This window comes from Cyclopterus lumpus, chromosome 18 (assembly GCF_009769545.1).
Source record: "Cyclopterus lumpus isolate fCycLum1 chromosome 18, fCycLum1.pri, whole genome shotgun sequence".
Taxonomy (NCBI): Eukaryota; Metazoa; Chordata; class Actinopteri; order Perciformes; family Cyclopteridae; genus Cyclopterus; species Cyclopterus lumpus.
Window position 1 is genome coordinate 6,698,601 of NC_046983.1, and position 24,304 is coordinate 6,722,904.

At 40.3% G+C, this 24,304-nt stretch overlaps 4 protein-coding genes across 9 annotated transcripts in view; 2 read left to right on the forward strand and 2 right to left on the reverse strand.

Annotated features, from left to right (window-relative positions):
• The window catches only part of LOC117748198 (transmembrane protein 272-like), a 4,635-nt gene extending 1,603 nt beyond the window's left edge, over nt 1-3,032 (reverse strand). Inside the window, exons 1-4 of the mRNA XM_034557850.1 lie at nt 2,949-3,032; nt 796-881; nt 631-681; nt 273-479 (exon numbers count right to left, since the gene is read on the reverse strand). Of these exons, the coding sequence (XP_034413741.1) occupies nt 273-479; nt 631-681; nt 796-859 (322 nt within the window). The 5' untranslated portion in view covers nt 860-881; nt 2,949-3,032. The remainder of the gene's footprint in view (nt 1-272; nt 480-630; nt 682-795; nt 882-2,948) is intronic.
• Nucleotides 3,033-5,468: 2,436 nt separating this feature from the next.
• On the reverse strand, nt 5,469-14,293 carry LOC117747967 (calpain-5-like). Its single transcript, XM_034557516.1, has 14 exons — nt 13,996-14,293; nt 13,169-13,468; nt 11,399-11,583; nt 9,471-9,602; nt 9,173-9,384; nt 8,744-8,936; nt 8,467-8,654; nt 8,023-8,100; nt 7,477-7,906; nt 7,284-7,406; nt 6,998-7,194; nt 6,344-6,462; nt 6,091-6,227; nt 5,469-5,916 (listed from the first exon to the last, which is right to left on the reverse strand). Exons 3-14 carry the CDS (start codon nt 11,561-11,563, stop codon nt 5,749-5,751), a joined length of 2,142 nt encoding a protein of 713 aa, XP_034413407.1. The 5' UTR covers nt 11,564-11,583; nt 13,169-13,468; nt 13,996-14,293; the 3' UTR covers nt 5,469-5,748.
• Nucleotides 13,724-17,573, forward strand: cnpy4 (canopy FGF signaling regulator 4). Of its 5 annotated transcripts, none has more exons than XM_034557519.1 (7): nt 13,724-13,915; nt 14,168-15,475; nt 15,569-15,661; nt 16,028-16,124; nt 16,315-16,437; nt 16,753-16,870; nt 17,005-17,573. In XM_034557519.1, exons 2-7 carry the CDS (start codon nt 15,378-15,380, stop codon nt 17,115-17,117), a joined length of 642 nt encoding a protein of 213 aa, XP_034413410.1. In that variant the 5' UTR covers nt 13,724-13,915; nt 14,168-15,377; the 3' UTR covers nt 17,118-17,573. The 5 variants fall into 5 exon arrangements, with proteins under 5 accessions (XP_034413410.1, XP_034413411.1, XP_034413409.1 ...); XM_034557518.1 differs by having other exon boundaries at nt 13,727-13,915; nt 14,168-15,462; nt 15,569-15,695; nt 17,005-17,537; XM_034557520.1 differs by lacking the exon at nt 14,168-15,475 and having other exon boundaries at nt 13,725-13,915; nt 15,569-15,695; nt 17,005-17,570.
• Nucleotides 17,574-17,647: 74 nt separating this feature from the next.
• LOC117747968 (zona pellucida sperm-binding protein 3-like) lies at nt 17,648-20,463 on the forward strand. 2 transcript variants are annotated; one of them, XM_034557517.1, is made up of 8 exons: nt 17,648-18,112; nt 18,292-18,407; nt 18,888-18,991; nt 19,267-19,441; nt 19,622-19,739; nt 19,819-19,901; nt 20,011-20,138; nt 20,240-20,463. In XM_034557517.1, the coding sequence occupies exons 1-8, from the start codon at nt 17,669-17,671 to the stop codon at nt 20,284-20,286; spliced, it is 1,215 nt and encodes a 404-aa protein (XP_034413408.1). In that variant the 5' UTR covers nt 17,648-17,668; the 3' UTR covers nt 20,287-20,463. The 2 variants fall into 2 exon arrangements, 1 of the variants encoding a protein (XP_034413408.1); XR_004611512.1 differs by lacking the exon at nt 19,819-19,901 and having other exon boundaries at nt 20,240-20,284.
• Nucleotides 20,464-24,304: the final 3,841 nt, after the last annotated feature.

Sequence of the window (24,304 nt, forward strand, 5' to 3'; positions counted from 1 at the left end):
GTGAATTGCAGCATGGAGAGCCTCCAAATTGGAGGACATGAAAGTTATATGCCTGTTAAAACAAAAGATAATAACAAAATGGAGGCAAAGCGAAACTCACGTGAGTCCATTATGTTCTTAAATCAGCACTTGTGGCGTTTAAACTTAACATAAAATCGCATTGATGTCGGAGTTTTGTTGCAGTTATAACGTCAGATAGATGTCACACAGTCTTTGGGTCACGCTCTCCTCCCGTGAGCTCACTGGTCAGCTCACAAGCTGTTTAAACTCACCGGCTATAAACCAGCAGAAGAAGAAGAAAGATGTCAACGAGTTCCAGGCCATGCAGACTCGAGTGAGCGGGTTGAAGGTGCCGTCTTCGGGGGCTTTGGTGCAGGGCAGGCAGGAGAACACCGACAGCACCAGTCCAAAGACTCCGGCCACGATCAGATAGATGGGGATGTAGTGCTGCCGCGGACAGTCATCCAGATGCACTGCACCTGATGGACGCAGCGGTCGACGACAGGAGATTAGTTGCTTTTAGTTTAATGCTGATCAATTCGGACATTTCCAACATTTGAAACGTAAGATTTCAGTGAAACAAATAACAGAAATAAAATGTCCGTGCACGTGAATCGCTCACTCACTCACCCATGGCAATCTGAGCAATGGATATGACAGAAAATGCCAACTTTGAACATGCTGCAGGAAGAAAGAACACATTTAGATGAAAGCGTGGACACTTGCTCCCTTTCTGCACATTATGAAAACAAAATGGAACTACAAGAGGAACGTGTGCGATTCAGTTGCTCTCACATAGTATCGGGGTTGGGAGTGGAGGCTGGCTGTTGATGCGTCGAATAAGGCCGGTGTTTGACATTATCAGTAATGGGGACGCTCACCTACAGAGGAAGATCAAGAAAAAACAACATTTTATTCAAAGTGATCATTATCAGCTAGAAGACAAGAAGAAAACAAAGGTTTTAAGAATGTTAAGATAAGATGACAAGATTTTTTTATTTATTTGTTGTATGTTACAGGAGTGCGATGAGAAACTTTTACTCTTTCAAGGAATTAGTCCAAGTTGACTTCAAAGACTCCTTTTTGGATTACACTCCATTTCCCATGATGCAACTGGAAACGTGAGACTCGTTTAGTCGTGATATGTTTTCACAGGTATCGTATGCCTCACAACGAGTAAACTGAATTAGATGTGTAAAATCAATGGAGTTTCACTTACTCGAGGAAGTGTCCTAGATTGAATTGTATTTGTGTTGAATTTATGTTGAAGACATTGTGAATGTTTAAGGACCAGGAATGATGCACGGACATCTCACGCATACTCGTGATCGAATCATGGGTCACGTCAGTTAATTTAGCCTCAATTCAATTTAGTTTTCATGCAACTCCTAATTATGAGTGTCCACCACTATACAATATATAGTGACTGGAATCCTTTAGGCTTTTAAAATACATTCAACTTTGCGTCATCTCCCCTCAATCTCTCTGACATGGTCAGCTCAACATTAATTATGTGAACTCTACTCCAGCCCTATATAACACGGTTTTGAGATTACTAATGTGTTTACACCAGATTCCTACCTTATCTTTCTTATCTTAGAAATATGAGTCATGGCTTCAGAATGATGAAGACATCCGGAGAACAATTTGAGATAAAAAAAGAAGTTCCTGTTATTGTAAGTCCCATGACTTCTTGAGAAACCAAAAGCTTCCTTCAGTCCATGTTGCCTGCACAGCAATCTGAACTCCTGGGAAGATTGGGCAAAGTAGTTTCATTTCAAATACATGTTAGAAAGGTGATTTTGACAGGCTCTCATTTTAAAATGAAACATCAGAATGTCCTGATTGTCTCTGATGGACATCCTGAGATGGTCTACTATGCATCAGCAGTGGAATGAGTTCATAACTATGGGCCATTCCTTTTTAAATATTATCTAAAGTTAGCCATAAATGGTCTCGTGAACTGAATTTAAGTAAGCGCAGAAATTAGATTTTGACAGGCTCTCATCTTGAAATGAAACATCAGAATGTCCTGATTGTCTCTGAGGGACATCCTGAGATGGTCTACTATGCATCAGAAGTGGAATGAGTTCATAACTATGGGCCATTCCTTTTTACATATTATCTAAAGTTAGCCATAAATGGTCTCGTGAACTGAATTTAAGTAAGCGCAGAAATGAGATTTTGACAGGCTCTCATCTTGAAATGAAACATCAGAATGTCCTGATTGTCTCTGAGGGACATCCTGAGATGGTTTACTATGAATCAGAAGTGAAATTAGTTTTTAACTATGCACCATTTTCTTCTAAATCTAGTCCGAAATTAGAGATACGTTTGCTCATGAATGGGATTTTCTATATCTTTTATTTTGAAATTCAAAATAAAAATGTCCCAATATTGGAAGAGTTACCTTCCTATTCTATTTTATTCATCATTCATAAAATTCATGATTAGTTTAATCTATTACTGTATCTGTATTTAAAGGCGTATTTCATCATATCACGGTCACCGGAAGTTTGCTCTTATTTTGAAGTCAATTTGTACAGCTCGTACCGTAATGCCTAATATATACGTGTACTGAAAAAAACCGTGCGGGCTGACTTGACTGTGTTTTTCGAAGTGGAGGCTGGCTTGACCGCAGTCTATAATCTGAAACTATTTTTTTTTTTTATATATAATGTAAATCTCTCTGGGGGAGCCCTGCATTTGTATAACATCTGTCTCCGCCCCTGGACGTGACACTGTGCACAGTGCAAATCAGTTTAAAAAACACATGTATGAAACTTTGTTTCACGCGGAACAGAAGATGACGCCTTGTACCGTGAAATGCTCCCACCACCAAGTCAACTTCTGGAGTCTGATAAACGGGTTCAAACTGCAAATGAAAAATAGTGTACATAGTAATGAAAAAAGAAAGTCCCTGTTGTTTTTTATCCTCCGACACTTACCTTTGATTGAGTTGTTGGTTCACCTTCCGTCTGCTGCTGCTGTGACAAGCCGCGCCTCGTGAGACGACAACCCTCCACCTCTCGGGAGCGCGCACGCCCAGAGAGGCTGTCACGCGGTCAGCTGATGCGCTCTCACGCATAATGGGCCAAAACATGTAGACTATTTGTTCGGTGGTCGTCGACAAAAAATAAAAAATAAAAATTGCTCATCGGGCAGCAGAACTGGAATAACAATAATAATAACAACAATAACAACAATAACAGCACTAATGGTATTAGTGCTGTTATTGTTGTGGGGAAGCTTAACCACCATGTATTCTATTGTGGGCGTTAAACCCAGAACAATATATCATTTTAGCAACTCATTATACATTTAAAAGTATTACTGTATTATTATTTTTGCGAGACAGTTGAAAAACATGTTCAGACTAGTCTTTCAAAATACACCTTTTTATTTTGTGCCACCAAATTTAGTTAAAACGGGAATTTCCCAAGAAGTTAGCTGGACTGTTTTACAGCAGTATTATTACAGGAAATAAATAGTTAAATCTTTTAAACAGCTAAATATGATTTATATGAAAAAGGTTCTGGTTTGGGTACAGCCCTAGAACTGGCTAGATAACATAGTGGAGCATTTAGCAGCAAAAGGCCAGATATGGATAGTGGAGTGATAGATAAAATAAAAAAGACAAAGGAGCGACGCTAGTCTCCTGTACAAGGGGGGTCAGAGTGCCAATATGATGTTGAGATATTGTTGTCTTGGAAACATTTGAGAAAAGCGCTTGCGGCACTTTTTCGTTGAAACACTGGTTTTCTGCCAGAAAAAAAGGAGCTTCGTGGACCTTTAAACGGCAGCTGTTTGCCATATTAACTTAATGAAGTGATAATATGTCAACGTTGTGTTTACAGCTTTCTTCCGTGTTTTTAGAATGTTCCGTGTTTTTAGAATGTTCAATGTTTTTAGAATATTCAGTGTTTTTAGAATATTCTGTGTTTTTAGAATGTTCTGTGTTTTTAGAATGTTTGGCGTGTTTGGAATGTTCAGTGTTTTTAGAATGTTCAATGTTTTTAGAATGTTCAGTGTTTTTAGAATGTTCAATGTTTTTAGAATGTTCAGTGTTTTTAGAATGTTCAATGTTTTTAGAATGTTCAATGTTTTTAGAATGTTCAGTGTTTTTAGAATGTTCAATGTTTTTAGAATGTTCAGTGTTTTTAGAATGTTCAATGTTTTTAGAATGTTCAGTGTTTTTAGAATGTTCAATGTTTTTAGAATGTTCCGTGTTTTTAGGATGTTCAGTGTTTTTAGAATGTTCCGTGTTTTTAGAATGTTCAATGTTTTTAGAATGTTCAGTGTTTTTAGAATGTTCAGTGTTTTTAGAATGTTCCGTGTTTTTAGAATGTTCCGTGTTTTTAGGATGTTCAGTGTTTTTAGAATGTTCCGTGTTTTTAGAATGTTCCGTGTTTTTAGAATGTTCCGTGTTTTTAGGATGTTCAGTGTTTTTAGAATGTTCAGTGTTTTTAGAATGATCCGTGTTTTTAGGATGTTCAGTGTTTTTAGAATGTTCGGTGTTTTTAGAATGTTCAGTGTTTTTAGAATGTTCAGTGTTTTTAGGATGTTCAGTGTTTTTAGAATGTTCAATGTTTTTAGAATGTTCAGTGTTTTTAGAATGTTCAGTGTTTTTAGGATGTTCAGTGTTTTTAGAATGTTCAGTGTTTTTAGAATGTTCAGTGTTTTTAGGATGTTCAGTGTTTTTAGAATGTTCAATGTTTTTAGAATGTTCAGTGTTTTTAGAATGTTCGGTGTTTTTAGGATGTTCGGTGTTTTTAGAATGTTCGGTGTTTTTAGAATGTTCAGTGTTTTTAGAATGTTCAGTGTTTTTAGAATGTTCAGTGTTTTTAGAATGTTCAATGTTCAGTGTGTGTTTAGAATGTTATTTACAGCTTTCATCAGCTGCCTCATAATGGCCCCCCCAAAAAAGAAATGAATGAAATATATTTATATTTTAAACTACCAATCCCTCTTATCTGTCCACAGTAATTATATTTTAATTCACAAAGACATACAAATGCATCCTGTAGCATCTTTAAAATAACTCAAAATATCTTAAAATGCAACATGTCTGTCTTTGATTCTTTGGCTTTATGCAATGAAAAACACAAACATAACAGTTGCATGTTCATGTTTTTTTAGACACTTCAATAGTGCACATTGTCTGACTACTGATTTTAGTCTTGTCTAATAGTGAAAAATAATAATCCATCTCAGGTCAGCAATATTGAACGAAGAGACACCTGTGTTGGATCTGTGTTGGATCAAATCTCTGAAGTAAAAGTCCATAAATAAATAGGTCTTTCAAATGTTTTCTATAAAATATCATAATTATTTAAAGAATTTAAATGTAAATAATTAAATAAACAGACATATTTAGCCATATTAAACATTTTTAAAAAGTAAAAATTAAAATTAGAATATATTTACACAAATGCAAATGTGATTTTGTACATTGACATTCAAGCATATTACGAAGATAACACTTTTAATGACAGCGACAGCAGGAAAACACATGACAAAAACAATAGTAATAATATTAAATATAATTGCACTCAAACTTATTTTGGCAGCAGTTACAAATGTCCTTTTGATAGACTGCTGAAGTCATGAAGGATGCCCACCTTCACGTCTGACCAGCAGATCACCATCAAACACAGTAAATAGTGAAATACACAATACACCTATACTCAAAGTGTCAAAGCTTCTTCCCGGTAGGACGTTACCGGGGCAACCAGACAATGCTGTTAATCACAGGTCTGTGAGGCAGACGCTGGAGGATGTCTCAACATAGACGCATCCCGAACGGGATTGGCCGCCTCGCAGATCGATCACATGGCTCCGACTCCTCTCAGACTCCGTCGTCTGGATGCGAGCCTCGCCGAGCACGCAATCCCACAGCCGACCTCTGCTCCACAACTGCGCACAAGACAGGATTGACTGTGTGTGTGTGTGTGTGTGTGTGTGTGTGTGTGTGTGTGTGTGTGTGTGTGTGTGTGTGTGACTGTGTGTGTGTGCGTGTGCGTGTGCGTGTGTGTGTGTGTGTGTGTGTGTGTGTGTGTGTGTGTGTGTGTGTGTGTGTGTGTTTCAAACCTCAATCGAGATGGATGTGCTGGGGTATCTCCTGTAGAAAACAGCTCTGAGGTTGAACTCGGGGTTTCCCTCCGCCTTGAAAACATGCGTCTTGACGGTGTCATCCTCACACCGCACTATGGCATAAACATCTGGAGCTGTGGATCATAACACACAGCATGGCGTAAAGAAGAAACGAGAAAAGAAGTAGGCCCGTAACCACAAGCATGGCGCCCTCCTCTGTCTGTAAAACTGGAGATGTGATGTTGTGCACCTGTCTGTTTGGGAGAGCTGAGTCCTGAAGCCCTGCGGAGGTGGACTGTGGTCACCACAGTGTGTTGAGGTAGAAAACACTGGAAGACGGAGGGAGACGGCAAATCCTCCCTCAATTCCCTACACACACAAAAAAAGATGAACCAAAAGGAGGATGGGCAATGATGGTTGAAGAGGAACCAAGTGGAGTTAAATCTGAGAGCAAGAAACGTACCGTTCCTGTAAAAGCGAAGGGCATTAAATACAATATTTTCATATTAAATACAATATTTACATATTTGTAGTGATTATTTTTTACATTATTATTATTTGTCCCCACTTTATATGTTTCTTTTCTCATTCCTGGTTTTCTTTTACACAGGATAGAAATGTGAGAATACCAGCACATTAAATATCATGTCAACATGTCAAATCCACATTACGCACTCTTGCAAGAAGGTACATATTGAAATAAATGCACATATCTTTACACACTTATTTTACACCATAATGATTTAATCTGAATGTTTTTCATTTTTGTTGTTTCAATCATTTGCAGCCGTTTCCATTTCTCACAGTAGAAAAACAGTTGTGTTTGGAATACAAAATTAAAACAAAAACGAGGATGTCCCATTATGTTGGCTTTTTTTGCCATCATCAAACATCTGTGACAGACCTGAGTCTGACATGGGAATGGCAGAAGAGGCGTAGCAGGAAGCGTCCCGTGACGCCCGGCAGGAAGGTGGTGGGCAGCACGACGTAGCGCCCTGGAGCCAGAGTCCCCCTCAGAGTCACACTGCGGGAGTCCATGTAGACCGAGCTGGCCGCCTGCTCCACCACACACTGCACGCGGCTGCAGCGGTTCACCTCCACCTGGGCCACGACAAGGCAGCAGCGAAATCATCATCTCTGCGACAGCTGAAAACCTCTTTGTTCACGTTGTGGTCCGTCAACATGCTCACCTTCAGCACCTCAAAGCCAATAGGCAGGTTATCTCCTCCTCCATCTTTCCTCCGTATTCTCCTGTCCTCCTGCTGCAGACAGATCAGCACCTCCTGCTCTTTGCCTCTCACCTCAAACATGAACTAGAAAAGAAAACATGTGAATAAATCCATGCAGTCGTCACAAACTAAAAGTTTCCACTTCAGTTTTTACCTGAGGATTGTGCAGGAAAGTGTCTCTGTGGTTGATGCATCCTCCACATCGACTCCTCTTATCCATCTGTGCCTCCCATCCTCCCACATCTCCACCATCGTCTTCCTTTTTCACCTTTTTCACAGCCTCATCCCGCTCACACTTTGCTCCTTCCCCTCCCTTCTTCTGCTGGCTCTCCCCAAGTCTGGCCTCCTTCCGGTTACCTCGCTGCTTCGTCACTCCAGGTTTGGTGTTGTTCTTCCCCAAGCTCAGCGCGTGGTTGCTGTGGAGGACGGTGGATGGAGGTTTTCCCACGGTGGTGGGAGCTTGAGCCCACTCTCCATAGCGACGCACTTCCCTCCAGTGGGAGCTCGGCCACAGCAGAGCCCTCTCCACCAGCCGGCAAACCACCACGTCAGTGAAGTAGTGACAGAAATCCTCGAAATCCATCCTGAGGAACAGGAGAGGAAATCAATTAGTCGGACATTCATTTAATTTGACATTCATTCACCATTGTTCTTTCCTTGCTGAAGTAATCCAAACAAATAATAAAGCATGAAGATCTACCAGAACTCCCCAACGTCTCGGACAATTAGGCCCGTCTTCTCCCTCTCTGCACGACTCATCTGTTGCCACTGCTGCGACCTGCAGGGGGCGCGCAAGGACAATAAGGCCAAAGGCAGCAGGGGAAATAAAAAGCAGCGCTGCAAGGTTCAACGAACTGGAAATGAAATGTGAAAAGTACAAGTAGCTTTTCAACTTCTGGAAATCTTTATAGGTCCATTTTGGCCATTTTGAGACTTTCTCAGACTTTCTTAATGTAAATGGCAGATGTCTCTTGTAAAATAGTTCCAACACTATTGTAAAATGTCAAAATTGTAATTATAAAATGTTGTTAAAACAGACTGACACTGTAAAACTCTCCCACAGCTCCAGCAAAACATATGATGTACTCAGCAGCAGTCATACATGTGGCAGTTGAAACCAGTGCAGAGTTCAAAGCACCCTCACCCCTGACTCCAGGCACCCGTCCAGTGTGTGGTCCCCCACGGGTTCCTCATGCGCACCATGAAGAGTCGGGACATCCAACCCGGCGCCGTCTCCCGCAGCCTCACCTTCCTCACTGCTGTGATCCCGTAGGCGTGTCCTCGAACCAGGCCACAGTCCAGCAGCGACTCCATTGCCTCCCCCTCTGCTGGCTGAGAAATAATACATTGCTTTATACATGCATTTCTGACATACCGTGCATCTCTTTTGTATGAAGATACTCCCGAGATATAGACTCTACCCGTATGGAGCAGGTGATGAGGGCTTTACGTTCATGAGCCTTCGCTAACGTCTGGAAGAAGGCCCTCCTCTGATCGCTGTGCAGGATGAGGGCCTCGCGGTCCAGGCTGAGGGGCTCCGAAACCCCGCCAGTGAAGTCGATTAGTGCCTCTGTCGTGTTTCCTCCCTCCAGGGCCTCGTAGCAACCATTTAGCCTGGAGAGTAACCAGATAGATTGACTGAATGATTCATAACTGGCCGCTCTTCTCCCTTTCCCATGTCTCACTCCACAGGTGTTTGTTTGTAGTAGAACAAGAGTATTTGTGGGTGTTGCCAAAGGATGTGCTTCCATGGTTACTATGGCTCTTGGGGCTTGTAGGGCCTTTATAGGGGACTGAAACTACACTTGAGTCCTGAAGAGGGGAGGAATTTACGATTCTAGAGTCCTTACTTGGCATAGGCCTTTTCCAGTAGGGCGCTCCAAAACTCTCGTGGTGTGGCCGAGCGGCAGAAGAGCAGCACGCCGTCCGCGCTGACCGGCAGACGGTCGTCCACAACAACGTCCGTCCAACGGCCGAGTCTCCAGAACCGGAAATGGAAGATGCCTGCGTACAGATCGAGATCCTTTGTCTTCCACTCCTGGTCCACATGGTCTGGGATCACCTGGGAGTGAGATGAGATGCATTGAAGGAAGGAAAAGAGGAGAGAAAGAAGGATGCAAGAGAGAAAGGACGACACGAATACTCAACCTTCTTCCAGAGAGATGGCTCAGATGATAAGCAGGAAATGGCAGCCACCATCCAGCAGTTACCCAGACTGCCTTGGTGCAAGTCACGAGTGCTGATGCCATCAACAAACAGACGGGGGTCCTTACATATCTCCTGTGGGGTGTTTAGAAGAAAGAGACACATATTATTTATAAATGAAACAGACAAGGAGCAGCAATAGGATTCATTTGAAGTCATGTTTCTGGTCACCTGACAAATGGAAGTATGATAATCTCTCTTTAGCTCTTATCTAGCTACTAAATGCTACAGTATGTTCACTCTAGTCGCTAGTGTCTGTTTTTTAGTGCTGCATAGTGTACAATGAGTTTTAAAATCCAGCTGCCTGCCTGCTGTATGAAACAATGCTGATGAGAACTAAAATGAGGTCAAGTTGCAGGTCAGAAAACACCCAAAACGAAAGACACTAACATGCTCCGTAGATCTGAGGGGACCTGCAGAGTCAGGTGATCATTCTATGTGTGTTTTACCCCTTTCACATGGCACATTTGATCCATTGTTGACATATAAATATTGATGATATTGCAGCTTTAAACGGTTCATGATCGCAGCTGTTAGCTTTAGTGTTTCGTGAGGTCTGTAGGTGTCAGAGCACTGCCGAGGAGACAGATCCTGTCTGTGTGGAACTGTTGATCTCAGTTTGGACACGGTTGGGTGACAGTAGAGGTGCTGCTGGACACACACGCAAACAAATACACACTTGTTGGTCCGAACCCCATTAAATGTAACTCCAGACAAGATATGAACCGTAATGTCCAGATGCCACCCGATCATCCGACTCCCCGTTACTACACGCTTAAAATACCTGAGTGTAGCATTAGGAACAGAAATCCAATAACTCTTCTGCCTTGAATTAACAAATTAATCACCAGCATGGTTTCACATTAAGAGCATGGGTTTGGCCTGAATGAATTTTTTAACAAAACACACAAGCATTTTGGAATTTGAAACTAAATTAGTCTTCAAAAGCATTGCATTTCTACAAACAAACAAAAAGGCCGTAGCAAGTTTCATTTATATACGTCTTGAGTCTTTTTGCAAATGTTTTCCTTCCTATAAAGACAAGTATAACTTATTATTTTTGTATCTGTTTACTTATCTGGGTCCAGGTCACTTTATTGATTCATTTATTACGAATTTTTGTATTAATTAATAATTGATTATTGGAGGCTTTGGTGGTAGTTTTCAGTCATTCTTTGACCAGTATGACAGTGAGAAGGGTATTACATATCATGGTCTTTAGAAAGCTTACATTTATTTTGGTTAAGAAATGCAAAAACTAAGATTTATTTCTGGGGGAAAAGCTTTGGAGACTTTTGTGTGACAGAAAAACAACTCATGTTGTAGTCTCCATTTTCCATTTTGCACTATTGCATTTTGGTTTTTGGCCATTGACACTGGACAATAAATAATGTAACCATGACTTTAACCTCTAATTTCATTGCCCCCCGTTAAAGAACGCGTTGCTTGCTGTAGCCACAATAAACACGGATACTTATACACAGCTACACCCATCTCAACACTGGGCTAAAAACACCTGGGCTATTTAAATTGGCTGCTGCCTTTTTTAAACTCAGCCGCATCCACACACACACACACCAGTAGAGCGGCCCATCGGCATCACGCGCCACTCAAGGTCTCACTGTCTGACGCCTCTCCCATAATAGAAAGTACTTTAATTAACCCTAATCTGATGGAAACATGGCATGCTGATCCGGGCCACTCAATTTAGATGAGGGAGGAGAAGGGATATATTTGTAAAATAACTCCTCGTTGTGTGAACCGGCTTGAACTACGAACACATGGCAATGCAGATGTGTTAAAGCAATAATTATCAGATATCTATTTAATACAATTTCGGGGAAGAGCTTCTCCCTTCGTGTCACACTCACCCTCGGCCTCTTCCAGGTCAGTCCCGGTGGGGGCTCCCTCTTGTAGAAGAGGGACTGTGCGGTGGCGGGGAACAGGGGGTCCATGAAGAGCGCACCTCGACGCAAGCAGGACCGCCTCAGCTTGTGAAAGCTTTGACCCTGGAAGTTGTTCACTCGATCGGGCATTGTGGCCCGGAGAGGAGAGGCTTTTAGGACGGGTGGAGAGAAGATGAGAAATGGGGGAGAGATGATGCTCATGAAGCAGCATAGGGTGTCCGCATATTTATAGAACATCTTAAATTAATTTCAAATTCATAGACAGAAGAATTACAGTTGTAAAAAAAAGCAGCACAGTTATCAAACATCAGCATTCGTCTTAGTGATACAGTTTTTACTGAAGGAAAGAGTGGTTTGGTAACTATTATTATTTTATTTGGTAACTTGTTATTTTCTTTCACTGCTACTTAACTTTTTGTCAGACAAAAAGGAAACTTTTGTAAACCTAATTCAAGTGTTCGTAGTCAAAATGTAAACACTGATTATCTTTGTTTGCATAGTTATTCACAAGACATACAGTCAGTGTGCTAATATGCTGGTGAGTGATGTGTTTTATGGCTGAACCATAACCATAACGGACAGCAAAATACATAGGTATATAGGTCCTGAAGTGTGTGTGTGTGTGTGTGTGTGTGTGTGTGTGTGTGTGTGTGTGTGTGTGTGTGTGTGTGTGTGTGTGTGTGTGTTTGTGTGTTGAGGGGATAGGGTGAGGGCAGCAGTAGGGTAATGCTACCGTTTTAGTCATCAGTGATATGAACTGCTGGGGTTCCCCGAGTCAGCAGAGCATCAACTGGTGTGTGTGTCTCGGCGACAGTATGCCAGGTGTGTGTTTGTGTGCGTGTGTGTGTGTGTGTGTGTGTGTGTGTGTGTGTGTGTGTGTGTGTGTTCATTGCGGGGTCAACTCAGGGTCTTGCTGTGCAGAGAGGAGAAACAGAGACGAAACCTTGCAGGAGCTTGGGTTTGCAGATATCTCACAGGTCAGTGTCATCAATTATCAGCGAGGTTTTGTTTCTCTTCTATCATATTTATGCGGAGAGACAGATGAACGCGAGGAAAACATATGAAGGGAACACTCGTTCATGAACCATGATTAATGAAAGCTCAACAAATTCATCACAGTTAAGTCAGTCAAATATATTAATGAATATGTTATTACAATTTCTAGTTTAAATTTTCCCTCCCTTTAATTTTCTGTGTGATATTTTGACCAAGATTTCCCGTACGCGACAGTAAAGACTGAACTGGACGTGTAAATACTCAAAGAACATCCTTAAAGGCCGCTTTATAGTTTGTGTAAGAAGAGAGGACTCTTCAAAGCTCCATTATAAGAAGATGTTATCCACATAAAGCTTATTTGTTTATTAATGAATGATTTAACTGCGACAATTATAAATGGATGGTACTGTTCATTCACGACTATAATTAAATAATGAAACATTATTTTAAATATATGAAAATATATGTTTATAATACAAGTTTGACATCACACATTATTGATCTACACATCCTCTGGCAGCATCAGAAATATTAGACAATATACTATTAATATAGACATATTATTGTCTGTGTATTAAAAGGGATTGCATCATCTTTGAGTGACTGCTGCCATTCAGCTTATATTAGTGACGTTATTCTTAGTATTATTATTTATTGCATTGTGACATGTCACTGGTTATACATTAGTGAGGTGGAAAAAAATTGTTATACTATAAACTGCAGGTAAATATCTATTACCTTAAAGTCAGACTCAAAGTTTATCCACTTGCGTTCCTGAGATGAACCTTTAAGATTCTGGACCATGTCCTCCTTCGGTCACTGAGGGAATCCTTATTTGTCAGATGCAATCAGACGAGCTCTGCCGGGACCAATCTCCAGCACGTGTCCTCTCATTCTTCTTGTTCTTCTTTGTCCCAGAGTCAGCTGTTCAGCTGAGTGACACTTTCTTCTTCTGTCCTCTAAATCTGTCGGGAGCGTCTGATTCATCTCCCCCAGACACTTAACTGAGTGGCATCTTAGAGATGTGTTTCACTGGACCTGGATGCAAAAAAAAAAAATTAGAAACCAGAAGAAATAATTGTGTTAATAATAATGCAAAGAAAATGATGATGCTGCAGGGTAAAAAATACAGCTTAACGTGAGCGCTGCAAGTTCCCTGACACCATCTGTTATGTGTGTGTGTGAGTGTGTGTGTGTGTGTTTGTACAAAACAGCCTCTGAGTGTGTGTATCCATGTGCATACAGCTTTAACTTACAGCGCACGGTGACACAGCTGTAACTTTATCCCATCCACACAGACAATAGACAGACAGACAGTCACCTCCCTGAGTGAGATAACACACAATTATATCCATGGAAGCATTCATTGCACCAGTAAAATATTAAAGTTACTGCAGTTACTCTTGAGTTACGGACACTGAAGATCAACACTTTATCCTCTGACGTCTGTGTGCAAACGGTTTTGCAGCTGGAGAACATAGACAAGTATGTTTTGCAGGAGTGTGTGCGTGTTTGTGTGTGTGTGTGTGTGTGTGTGTGTGTGTGTGTGTGTGTGTGTCACTCACTTCTGGTTGACTGAGCTTTTTCTTGTCCCTTCCTCATATCTCACATGTTTTCTTTTCTGTCCTCATATTAACGTGGTCCTCCCTTCCCCTCTTTCCTCGTTTTCTGTCTTATCTTTTTGGTCTCTTCTCTTCTCCTCTTCCCCCCTCTCCTCTCCTCTCATTTCCCTCACAGACTCCAGGGGTATCTGTTGCTGTCGAGTGTGTTTCGCCTGACACCTGAGAAGCCAAAAGACACGCGCCTTCTATTTTAACCACCTCGCTGCCAAATATCAAGCTAATTATCCCCCATTTCTATGTGGTCGACCGGAAGCAGCAACACAGGGCTGATAAACTAGAAATCCTGTTTCAGCTGAATGTCTTTCGTAAGGACCAAAAGAAGCCGAAGATCCAATTCATCATAATTGAAAAGCAGTTAATAAAGGCAAATAGCACAATTAGTATCAACACCTTACTATGCAAGTGTTTTATTTTCCAGTAAGGCTCTGCTTTTAATGATTTTTAAAATGTGTGTTATTCTGTTGATAAATGAGGTATTCATTTATTATATGTTTGTTGTTGTTTTAATTCAGCCAGCTGGTATGTTACATCTCAGGCGCTTCCTGCTGTGAAGTGTCTGTTATCCCAAAATATGGATTTATTATACTTTTGCATACCCTAATTTATATTTAAATACTGCAGCTTATTTTCGGTTTAATAGGAAACACGTTAGATAACATATCATATAATACATGAATGTATTTACATAGGCCTACTACATAGTAAGTAATGCATATCCACATGTTTATACTGATTAGGTAGAAACAATAAAATAAATACAATATTCTAATGTTAATAAGATATAGGCTGCCAAGTATATTATATCCTATAATATATATTGGCATTATATACAATAATACTAGATATGTACAAAACAAGTACTTATTCTACATACTAGCATATTGTTTTTATACTGCATATTATGAATGCATTCGTTCATACATAGCCATATATCAGATTTTCGACTATGAACCGAGTAAATGTGCGTGAAATTACTCGAAACACAAAAGCAGTCATTAAGTCACGCAAATGGGGCTAAAGGCAAACTGTTGAAGAAAATGTTTAGCAATTATTTGATTAAATATGTTTGAACTCAAAAGGTAATATCAATTAAATAAGAGAAGGGTGGAGGTAAAAGTGTAACCTAATGAAATAAATAGGCTTTTTCTCATGAAACGGCGATGGCGTCTTCTTCTATCGACAATCTTCCCTGAAATCCAACTACCAGGCATCGACAAGTCGTGTCTGTTGCGCATGCGCAGTTCCAAGTTTCCAAAAGAATGCCGATGTGGCTGCGGAGATATTAAAATTTGTTTCGCCTGAAAGCTGAAGAACAAACTGTTGCAATGAAACTTTCTATGCTGGTTTTACTTTGTGCCTGCTGGTCTGTTACAGCAGAAGAAGACGAGAGACTGCCGAATAAATGCGAAGGTGGGACGAAGAAGTGAGACCGGCCAGCTGCTGTGACGCTCTTTAAGTGACTTTATAGCTCCGTGTATGTAAATAGTTTTAATGTGGTTTTCTACTGTCTCGTCAGTGTGCAAGTTTCTGACGGTAGAGCTGCAGGATGTGCTGGAGAAGACTGGTCGCTCCAAAGAAGTCCTGGAGGTCGGAGAGGTGCTGGACACAGGCAAGAGAAGAAGAAAGATTAAATACTACACCTCGTGAGTTAAATCTGTGAAATATCACTTTAATAGGAAGTAAATGCCGCTTTGCATGGAGCATCTGCATTGTTCAAGGTGCAGGAAAGCCTGCATATAAGACTAGAAAATAAATCACCTCTGGCCAAATCAGCTATAACACCGTTATACTGTTGTTTGGTTTGCACTATTGTTTTGTTAGTTTTATTAATATTATGATATTCTATTTTCTGTATACATTGTGCATTTTTATATTTAATATTGCTTTACTTGTATGTATAAATGCTGCTTTAACGAAACATGTTCCTCTTGCAGGATTAATAAAGCAACTATCTATCTCTCTATTCTGATCCCAGAGAAACCCGGCTGACTGAGGCGGTAGACAACATCTGTGAGCGCATCCTTCAGTATAATGTTCATGCAGAGAGGCCTGGCAGCCTCCGATATGCCAAGGTGACTTACATCCTTCTGCTTTGTAAAGGTCCCACCTGCATTACATGTGTTTTAATGGCTTTGGGTCCATCTTGGAATAAAACAATCTACCTCCAATACCTTGTTTGGAGTTTGGTGCTCCTGTCATTGGCAAACATTTGCATCGATTTGTGTATCAAACTGTCCTCCAGCTGGTGTATATGTCTTACAGGGTACCAGTCAGACCATGTCGACTTTGAAGAACCTGGTCCACAAAGGAGTTAAAGTGGATTTGGGTCTGCCGTTTGAGTTGTGGGACGAACCCTCTGTCGAGGTTTCTGACATGAAAAAACAGGTGTGTGTGTTTGTGTGTGTGTGTGTGGCTGTCGTAAATGTTGAAACGCAATCAAACTTTTCATTGTTTTAATAAAAAAAAATATTTTACAACCCTCAGTCTAACATACATTAATAATTTATTTCTAGTAAAATAAAGTCAGTCAAAAACACAGGAAGGCATTTTTTAACTTGTTCAGTCATCGTAAAAAAAATGAACAACAGCTTTAACGAAAACCAGGAACACCCCTGGTTATGTAAAACAAATACAAATGTATGTATTAATGTACCTACTTTTGACCACTTAAACTTGTTTGTGTGTGTGTGTGTTGTTCAGTGCGAGACGATGCTGGAGCAGTACGAGGACGTCGTGGAGGACTGGTACTTCCATCATCAGGACCAGAGGCTGGAGAACTTCCTCTGTCAGAACCACGTCCTCGAGACATCAGAGCAAGGTAGGTTGAATACAAATTTAAAACCACTTTCTGTGAGAGCAGTGACATGTAGACATGAACTTATCCTCTGCAGAACATAAACTGTGGAGCTCAAACCTCCTCTGATTTGTTTTGTCTTTCCATCGCTCCCTCAGAATGTATGAAGGAGGCGTGGAAAGGAGACATGGGGACCAAAAGAAGGGACAAGGAGGCAGAAAGTGACGGCACAGGAGAGGAGGGGACGACACATGACGCTGGGGAGCTATGAGGGAAAAGTTTCCAAAAAGGGGAAACGCAGACGGCAACAGAATGACCTCAATTTTGGCTGCAAACTGCGAAGAAATTATGTATTGTGACACTATTGTAGCATTTACAGTCAACCTACATTTTTATTATCATTCTGGTGCCAAATCTTGGTTCTAGAGTTTATGTTTTTAAACTACATTTCCTCTGTTATTTGTATGTGAATGGTGTCAGCCTTTTAAGAACTGTTGCACCTTTTTAAACACTCTTTTTGGATCAAGGTTTGAAGCCTTTTCCATTCATGTTTGCGTCCTTTACAGTATTTTATTACGTGCACACGCTGTTACATCTCTCCTTATGCAAACAATATGGTACATTTCAATATGTTTACCACAAATTACAGACTTTAAAATGCAATATGTACAGTTTTTCTGTGTGAATAAAATGCTTTTTTGTCCTACAACATTTTTAAAAAAGCATTTTTTTCAGTCAACACGTGTGATTGTTAGTGATCTGCAGGTCACTAATCAAGGATGATGAGTTTCAGGTGTGTTCCTGCTCGTGTTGACGGGGCACATGAGGAAACTTAACCAGGAGAGAAGTGTTCAACGCACCGCCACCACAATGCCTCTCACGTCCCTGGACTTTACACTTCCTCTCTATATTCTCTCCAGATTGGTGACGATTCAGTGCTACACTTACCAGACCAAACCTATTTTTCTGTCTTTCTCTGACTTGGCCGCCCTCGAAGCGGACTCTTCGCACGAGACAAACAAAGCTCGCTTCGGGGACCCTGTCGTCGACCACAAGGTCAAGACGTTTGCGGTGAAATGTCACGAGGACGCCGTCGAGGTCGTGATGAAAGCGTATCTGTTTGACCAGGGCCGCCTGCCCGTGGAGCCCACGCACTTGAGGCTCGGCCCTTTCAGCGCTGTGCAAGATCACTGCACGGCCAAGATGTCTGCAATAGGGGAGTACGTCATCAGAGCGCCTTTGGCTGAGTGCGGGAGTGAAGTGACGGTTGGTGAGCCTCCTAAATAATGCAAATGTAACGTTGGTTTTACTGTTCAGCAAATGTACAACTAGAAAAACCCGAAAACCCCAGTTTACTCTTGAGTCGTGAATGCAGCGAAACCCAGCTGGGTCGTTGCTCAATGCTGCCATCTAGTGGTTTAATATTGATGGTGCTTTGTGTGTAGTTCACCCAGAGTACTGTGCTCTACAACAACCTCCTGCTGTACTCTCCTCCTCCATCACCTGGAGGCTCGTTGCAAACTGAAGGAGCTGCTATTCCAGTCCAGTGTGAATATGGAAGGTGCGTTCACACAAACCAAAGGGTAGAAAGCAAACGTCATTCAAACTAAAGGGATTCTTTATAAAACCTTAAATAAAAGTTCTAAGAATCATGAATAAGCCATAGCTGGGGAGGCTTTATTTCACCTTTTTTTATTTTTCAGCCTAACAGGATAGATTCACACTCTTTTTATTATTATTGTAAATGTATGTATGTTGAAATAGTTTACGGTTGCTGTCATTTATCCTCCTGTTAATGTCCCTGAAGAGATCCCTTCTTAATGCGATTTTCTCATTTCTATTATTTTCATATCAAATTGTCAGCACACTTATTTGCCAAAAGGTGGCAATACTTTCCCTTAAGCTTTAAAATGGCAATTGACGTTTTAAGTCAATCATTTGCTATAAGTTAGGCAATTTATGAGGGTAGTTTCTACGATCAATTATTAGTTTCCGGGATAGATAAGGAAGGGATTTCTGTTGAAGTCCCTCTACCTTGCAGGAGGTACGAAGTGAGAAGCCGGGCCCTGAAACCAACCTGGAGTCCTCAGATCTCCATCCAGTCTAAACAGCTCGACCTGGACTTCCACCTCAGGCTCATGACAAGTGAGTTGGTTTCAGTCTGGTCGATAAACAATCTCCTAACACGACCTATTTGAAAAATATTAAAGTAAAGGCCCACCAACAGGGAAATAACTGGAGGACAATGAGTTCATGTCCTGTATTGGATGTTTTTACAACCTGTTCCATGTTTAACAAAAGCCAAATGCAAGACTTCTTTAAAAAAAATCTGTTCTTTATGTGGTATTGGCAACTAAGTTATATGTTTGTGTGTGTGAACCATTAACCGTACAGATTGTTTTGGGGTTTTCCTTCCTCAGATGACTGGAGCAGCGAGAGAAAGTCATCAGTTTACTTCCTGGGTGAAGTGGTCAACATCGAAGCCTCTGTAGATCATCATCACCTTCCTCTGCGTCTGTATGCAGACAGCTGTGTGGCTACTCTGACCGCCGATGGGAATTCTTTCCCCAGATACCCCTTCATAGACCACCACGGGTGAGTCCTTCAGGTCTTTTAATGTCTACAGTGGTTCCTGTAATTAATTTTCCAAATTGAATTCCTTTGAACGGAATTGGGTGCACATTGCGTGCATGAACACATCCAGTTTCTATATTCTTTATAAAATTAACCCAAATTACTGGTTTAATCTGATAAGGACATGCCTGCTCTTTGCAGATGTTTTACAGACTCTCAGCTGAACGGCTCGAGGTCCCGTTTCCTGCCCAGAGTCCAGGACCAACTCCTCCATATTCAACTTGAACCTTTCCTCTTCCACCAGGACCACAGGCACACTGTCAGAACCAGTTTCCCTTGTTTGTTTAATCTACAGTTTAAAGAAAAATGCCTCCAGTGTGTCATTGTGTCTCCTCTAGATGTATTTAACATGTTACCTGGAAGCAGAGCCCAGTTCAAACAAGCAGCGTGTGAAAAAGGCCTGTTCGTTGAGGAGGGGGAGGTCCGTGTCACTATCCCGGTTCTTTCTGTCTATTGTTAAAAACGGACTGCTTGACTTATTCCCCAAAATAAGTGAACAAAATATAATCAAGTGTGTTTGTATCTGTCAGGTGGAGGTCAGTGGATGGGATTGACCGTGTGTGCAAGAGCTGCAGAAGAGTTAAAAAGAATCACTCCAGTGGTGCCAAGTCCAACCACAAGAGGGCGCTGAGGAGCAAAACAAAGCACAGACAAACTGGTATATTGCATACATACTACTCGGTTGTAGTACTCTGTTTATGAAACACATTTTGAGTCATAAAATGATCAACTGATTCAATTAATTTTCTGTCCTTGCAGAGCTGCACCAAACCAAGTTGGGTCCAATGATATTTCTGCCTTTTTAAAAAAAAAATGAACTACAGTTGGAAAACACAAACATCTGTGTTGAAATAATGGAGTTTAATAAATGTGTTTAAGTACCTGTGAAATATGAGGAAAAAGCAATTGTTTTAATCTGCAGTCGGGTGTCCTGGCATAACTTAACCATTTACAATATCGTCTGTAATAAAGTGTTGCTGGAACATTTGTCCTTTTTTATTTCTATTAAAGAGTAATGAAACTCAGATGGATGTTGGCATATTTGCACTCTTAATATTTACTTTTAACAATGGCTGAATAAATAGTTTCCAGGTGTAAAGATAACATGATCAATAAAAACACTGACATTTTCAGGGATTTATTAGGGGGATTTAAAGCTCTTTTTGGGGGGTACCTTCTATTGTTTTCCTCAGATGGTGGTGCTCCTCTTTGACGCTTGTATCATGTGACATTACACTTGCCCATATCCAAACTTCCTGATAATCACGCCACTGTTTGGACACATGGCTGATTAAAGTCTGCTGTCCGATTGCTTTCATCTTTGCACTGTAACCTTTTCTCGTGGTCACAGTCTGGCTGGAGAAGTCAGACGAGCGAAGGCCTGAAATGTGGAACCATTAATTTATTTTTTATGCATTTGTGGTTTACGCAACTTTAAATAACATCCGTCAACACCACTTGTGCATTATATGCTTGACCTATTTTGAGCATAAAACTCCTGCTTGACACATGTAATATTTTTTTACTGTATAGAGTGTTGACATTGGAAGTGATTTTGAACAAAGTTGGATCTCTTTTAGTTGGACAAGCTGCATTGCCTCCAATTTGTTTCCCATTTAACAGTAAAACAAAAAATGTGCACTCGGTTATCTAATATTTGGTAAAGGTGAATAATAGCCCAAAACGGGACGTTGCTCTTGACCGTAAAAGGTCCACATTCTGCATCTTAGACCTATCGAGATGCGCCACAATGATAAATGCCTGTTGGAATTTCTAGCTGGCTTTACTCTGATCTTTTCTCTTGACCTTTGATCCCTAAACGCAGCATGTTAAATTAATTTTATTGGTGAGTTTTCCTTCCCCACGCAAAACAACAGTCTGCTCCCCTTCGTCACCTGCCAGCACACAATGAGGGAAGCGTGGAAAAACAAAAAAATTTTGGGTTCATGGCAACAGGATAATTTCCCCCTTGGCTTATTTTGCCAACTATAATTGAGAGCCAAAGCCTTCAGTCAAGATTGTTTTATTACAGACATCTGTCTTGTTGCATTGAAACCAGATCATAGTTACCGTCAAGAAAAGGCTCTGCAGACTGAGCTCGATGTGTTGCAGGTTCAGGACCGTTTGTGTCCTCAGTGTGTCCATCGCTTCCTTCCTCTCCAGACTGCTGAGTGCACTGGAGAAGGTCAGAGGGGCTGGAACGTGATCTTCTTGAAGATCTACTTCGATGACGGCGGGCGACCCCTGAATTGGAAAGGATATGCGAGATGCATCTGCCCGTTAATAGAGGATCTTCTTACGGCCTCTCGACCTCGATATCCCGAAGTAAAGCACGCAGAGAATTGTTATAATTGCTTTACTCTAATTGTTAAAGGTTTTCAGAAGATGCTTCGGAGCAAACATCAGCTTTTTTTAATTGATCTTTAAGATATCCATTGGAAATTATTAACAAATTACATCATTTAAAAAAAAGCATTAATTTAAAATATATTGATTTGTTTTTTAAATCATGAGAAATAAAAGCAAAATAAATCTTCACATAATACATTAAGGAATGCATTATGAATCAAAGTTATGAAACAATAAAGAAATCAAAGACTACACAAATGTAGTTTCTTTACCTCATTAATGGAAAAGAAATGGATATGTATAAAAGAAAAATGAAGATTATATTTCTCCAGTATTGAGCAGTGATGATATTGTGTTGGCCTTTTACCCATAATGTTGGCTTATTAGACATTGTCTCCCATTAATATTTTCTTTGCTCGGAATTGAAAATTAGGGACCCTCCTTAAAAGATTGTTGATCAAATTTTGCTAGTATCATCTATAGAATTATAAATATATATATATATATAATATAATAATATATATATATATTATATATATATCTGTATCTGTATCTGTACCAGAGTTGTATTAGACCAGATTAAATCATTCTTGCTCAAATGTTTTTTGTACCTATGACAAAACGTTCACTTACAGAGTTAAACTTCTAAATGTAAAACAACCCTATTTCAGATCATCAGATAGTGCACCCTTTAATTTGAGGTACCAAAACATGCATTTAAGGTTTAGTGTATGGTGTGTCAATGTTCCATAATCACATCATCACATTCATATCTGATCATCAAACCAAACAATGCCATATTGTTGCATTTTAACACATTTAAGCAGTTAATCCATCAAACAGACGCCCCATGTTGTGAAATCTGCTCCTATTCTGTCAAAGAGGCTTAAAGTTGACTTTTATAATTACACCTCCGTGGTATTTTGTTTATTATGATATGAGCACAGGCTTTGCTGCAGGGTGCAAACCTTGGCAGAATGAGGCACCTGTCAAAGACCACCTGAAGTGTTTTTTTTTTGTTTTTTTTAAACCAGTTAAACTTTTTCTTGTTTCATTTTTAGCAATCATTTCTGTTTTCAAATTTAAATCACTCTTTAAATGGCCCAATTGAGTCCCACCTCGGCTCTCTGAAATCTCTTGTGCTGTTTATGCTGCCAAAGTGCCATATTGATGCATAAACGTGCTACTTCACCCCTCAATTTATACTTTATTGCGCTTGTCCTGCGTCCAAGGATAGCATTTCGTAACTGCACTGTAACTACTAGACACACACGCGCACACACACACACACACACACACACACACACAGCACACCTGGGGAAACATTCCTCGAGGGAAGTCATCAATCAGTTTTATGGCTTTCTCTGGGAAAGTTTCCTCCTCTCCAATCAAGCGTCTTCCCACCCTTTACCCTCCTCCTTGATTCTCTTTCTTATATTTCCATCTGTATCAGTTTTGGTTCACATCTGAGAACGATCCACTGCAGCCAATTAACTTCAACCATTTTTCTTATTCCACTGAGGGATAATTGGAGCACACTGGAGAGCGAGATCTTTGCCTGCACGATACAAGATAAGACTATTACAACTGGCTTTCCTCTGTGTACTTAATTTGCCCACCTGTGGTAATAAACCTGAAGGGTGGAAGATCTCTACGAGGTAAAAACAAATGTCTTTAAATTCTAGGGGGGGGGGGTTTAAAGAGGGGAAAGAAACTGCCTTGAAAGTTGGGGAAAAAAAGCCACTTGTCTCTAAATAAGATCAACCTGTTTCAGTTTCCCCTCAAGTGTGTTGACATTAATGTGTTTGAGAGCTTTTATAACGACAAATTCAGTAAAATTGGTTAATCTTCAGATAAACGATGATGTTGTAAGTGATGGAAGAAGTATTCATTCTTAAAGGCCCTGGAAAATTCCTTCATACGAAAATACAAGATGTTATGCCAACGTTTTGAAGTTATATCAACTGAGAGAGTTTTAACAAATATTTGTGTTTATATTTGTCTTGAGTGATTTGGGTTTTTGTTGGAACAAGCTGAAGTCACGTATGTTCATGCACCATCAGGATTTAGTGACATGAAATATGCCATGTGAAATTGATAACAGTTGTTGCGTTGCTCTCCACATTCCTGATTACGTAGTTGTTAAATGCTCAATAAATTATACAAGGAGATTTTTTTTTTACCTCCAAACTTTAACTCTAACTGCATGGTTGTTTCTTATTTAGGCAAATATTTTGGATGTTGTAGTGAAATACTTATTATCACTTGGAATTACATTTTCAGAGTAAGAAATGTAGCCAAAATAAAACAAAAATACCTCGAAAAAAAATCTCTTCCGTGTCCAGAGGTATTATCAAAATATATACATATATACATAGAAAATGAAAAAGTTATTGTGCAAAGCAGTCACTTTCAGATGGAAATGCTATTATTATCTATTATTATTACTGATTAATATGAAAGTGTTTAATGTCA

What these genes read in the sequence shown, in the direction of transcription:
- LOC117747967 (XM_034557516.1), bottom strand. Translation starts at nt 11,563, where the DNA reads ATGCCCGATCGAGTGAACAACTTCCAGGGTCAAAGCTTTCACAAGCTG. An exon ending in TCATCACCTGCTCCATACGG is followed by an intron (nt 8,655 to 8,743) that starts GTAGAGTCTATA and finishes ATTATTTCTCAG; the next exon opens with CCAGCAGAGGGGGAGGCAAT. An exon ending in CATTCCCATGTCAGACTCAG is followed by an intron (nt 6,463 to 6,997) that starts GTCTGTCACAGA and finishes TTGTGTGTGTAG; the next exon opens with GGAATTGAGGGAGGATTTGC.
- cnpy4 (XM_034557518.1), top strand. Translation starts at nt 15,378, where the DNA reads ATGAAACTTTCTATGCTGGTTTTACTTTGTGCCTGCTGGTCTGTTACA. An exon ending in ACTGCCGAATAAATGCGAAG is followed by an intron (nt 15,463 to 15,568) that starts GTGGGACGAAGA and finishes CTGTCTCGTCAG; the next exon opens with TGTGCAAGTTTCTGACGGTA. An exon ending in GCAGCCTCCGATATGCCAAG is followed by an intron (nt 16,125 to 16,314) that starts GTGACTTACATC and finishes TATGTCTTACAG; the next exon opens with GGTACCAGTCAGACCATGTC.
- LOC117747968 (XM_034557517.1), top strand. Translation starts at nt 17,669, where the DNA reads ATGAGGAAACTTAACCAGGAGAGAAGTGTTCAACGCACCGCCACCACA. An exon ending in GTCCAGTGTGAATATGGAAG is followed by an intron (nt 18,408 to 18,887) that starts GTGCGTTCACAC and finishes TCTACCTTGCAG; the next exon opens with GAGGTACGAAGTGAGAAGCC. An exon ending in AACAAAGCACAGACAAACTG is followed by an intron (nt 20,139 to 20,239) that starts GTATATTGCATA and finishes CTGTCCTTGCAG; the next exon opens with AGCTGCACCAAACCAAGTTG.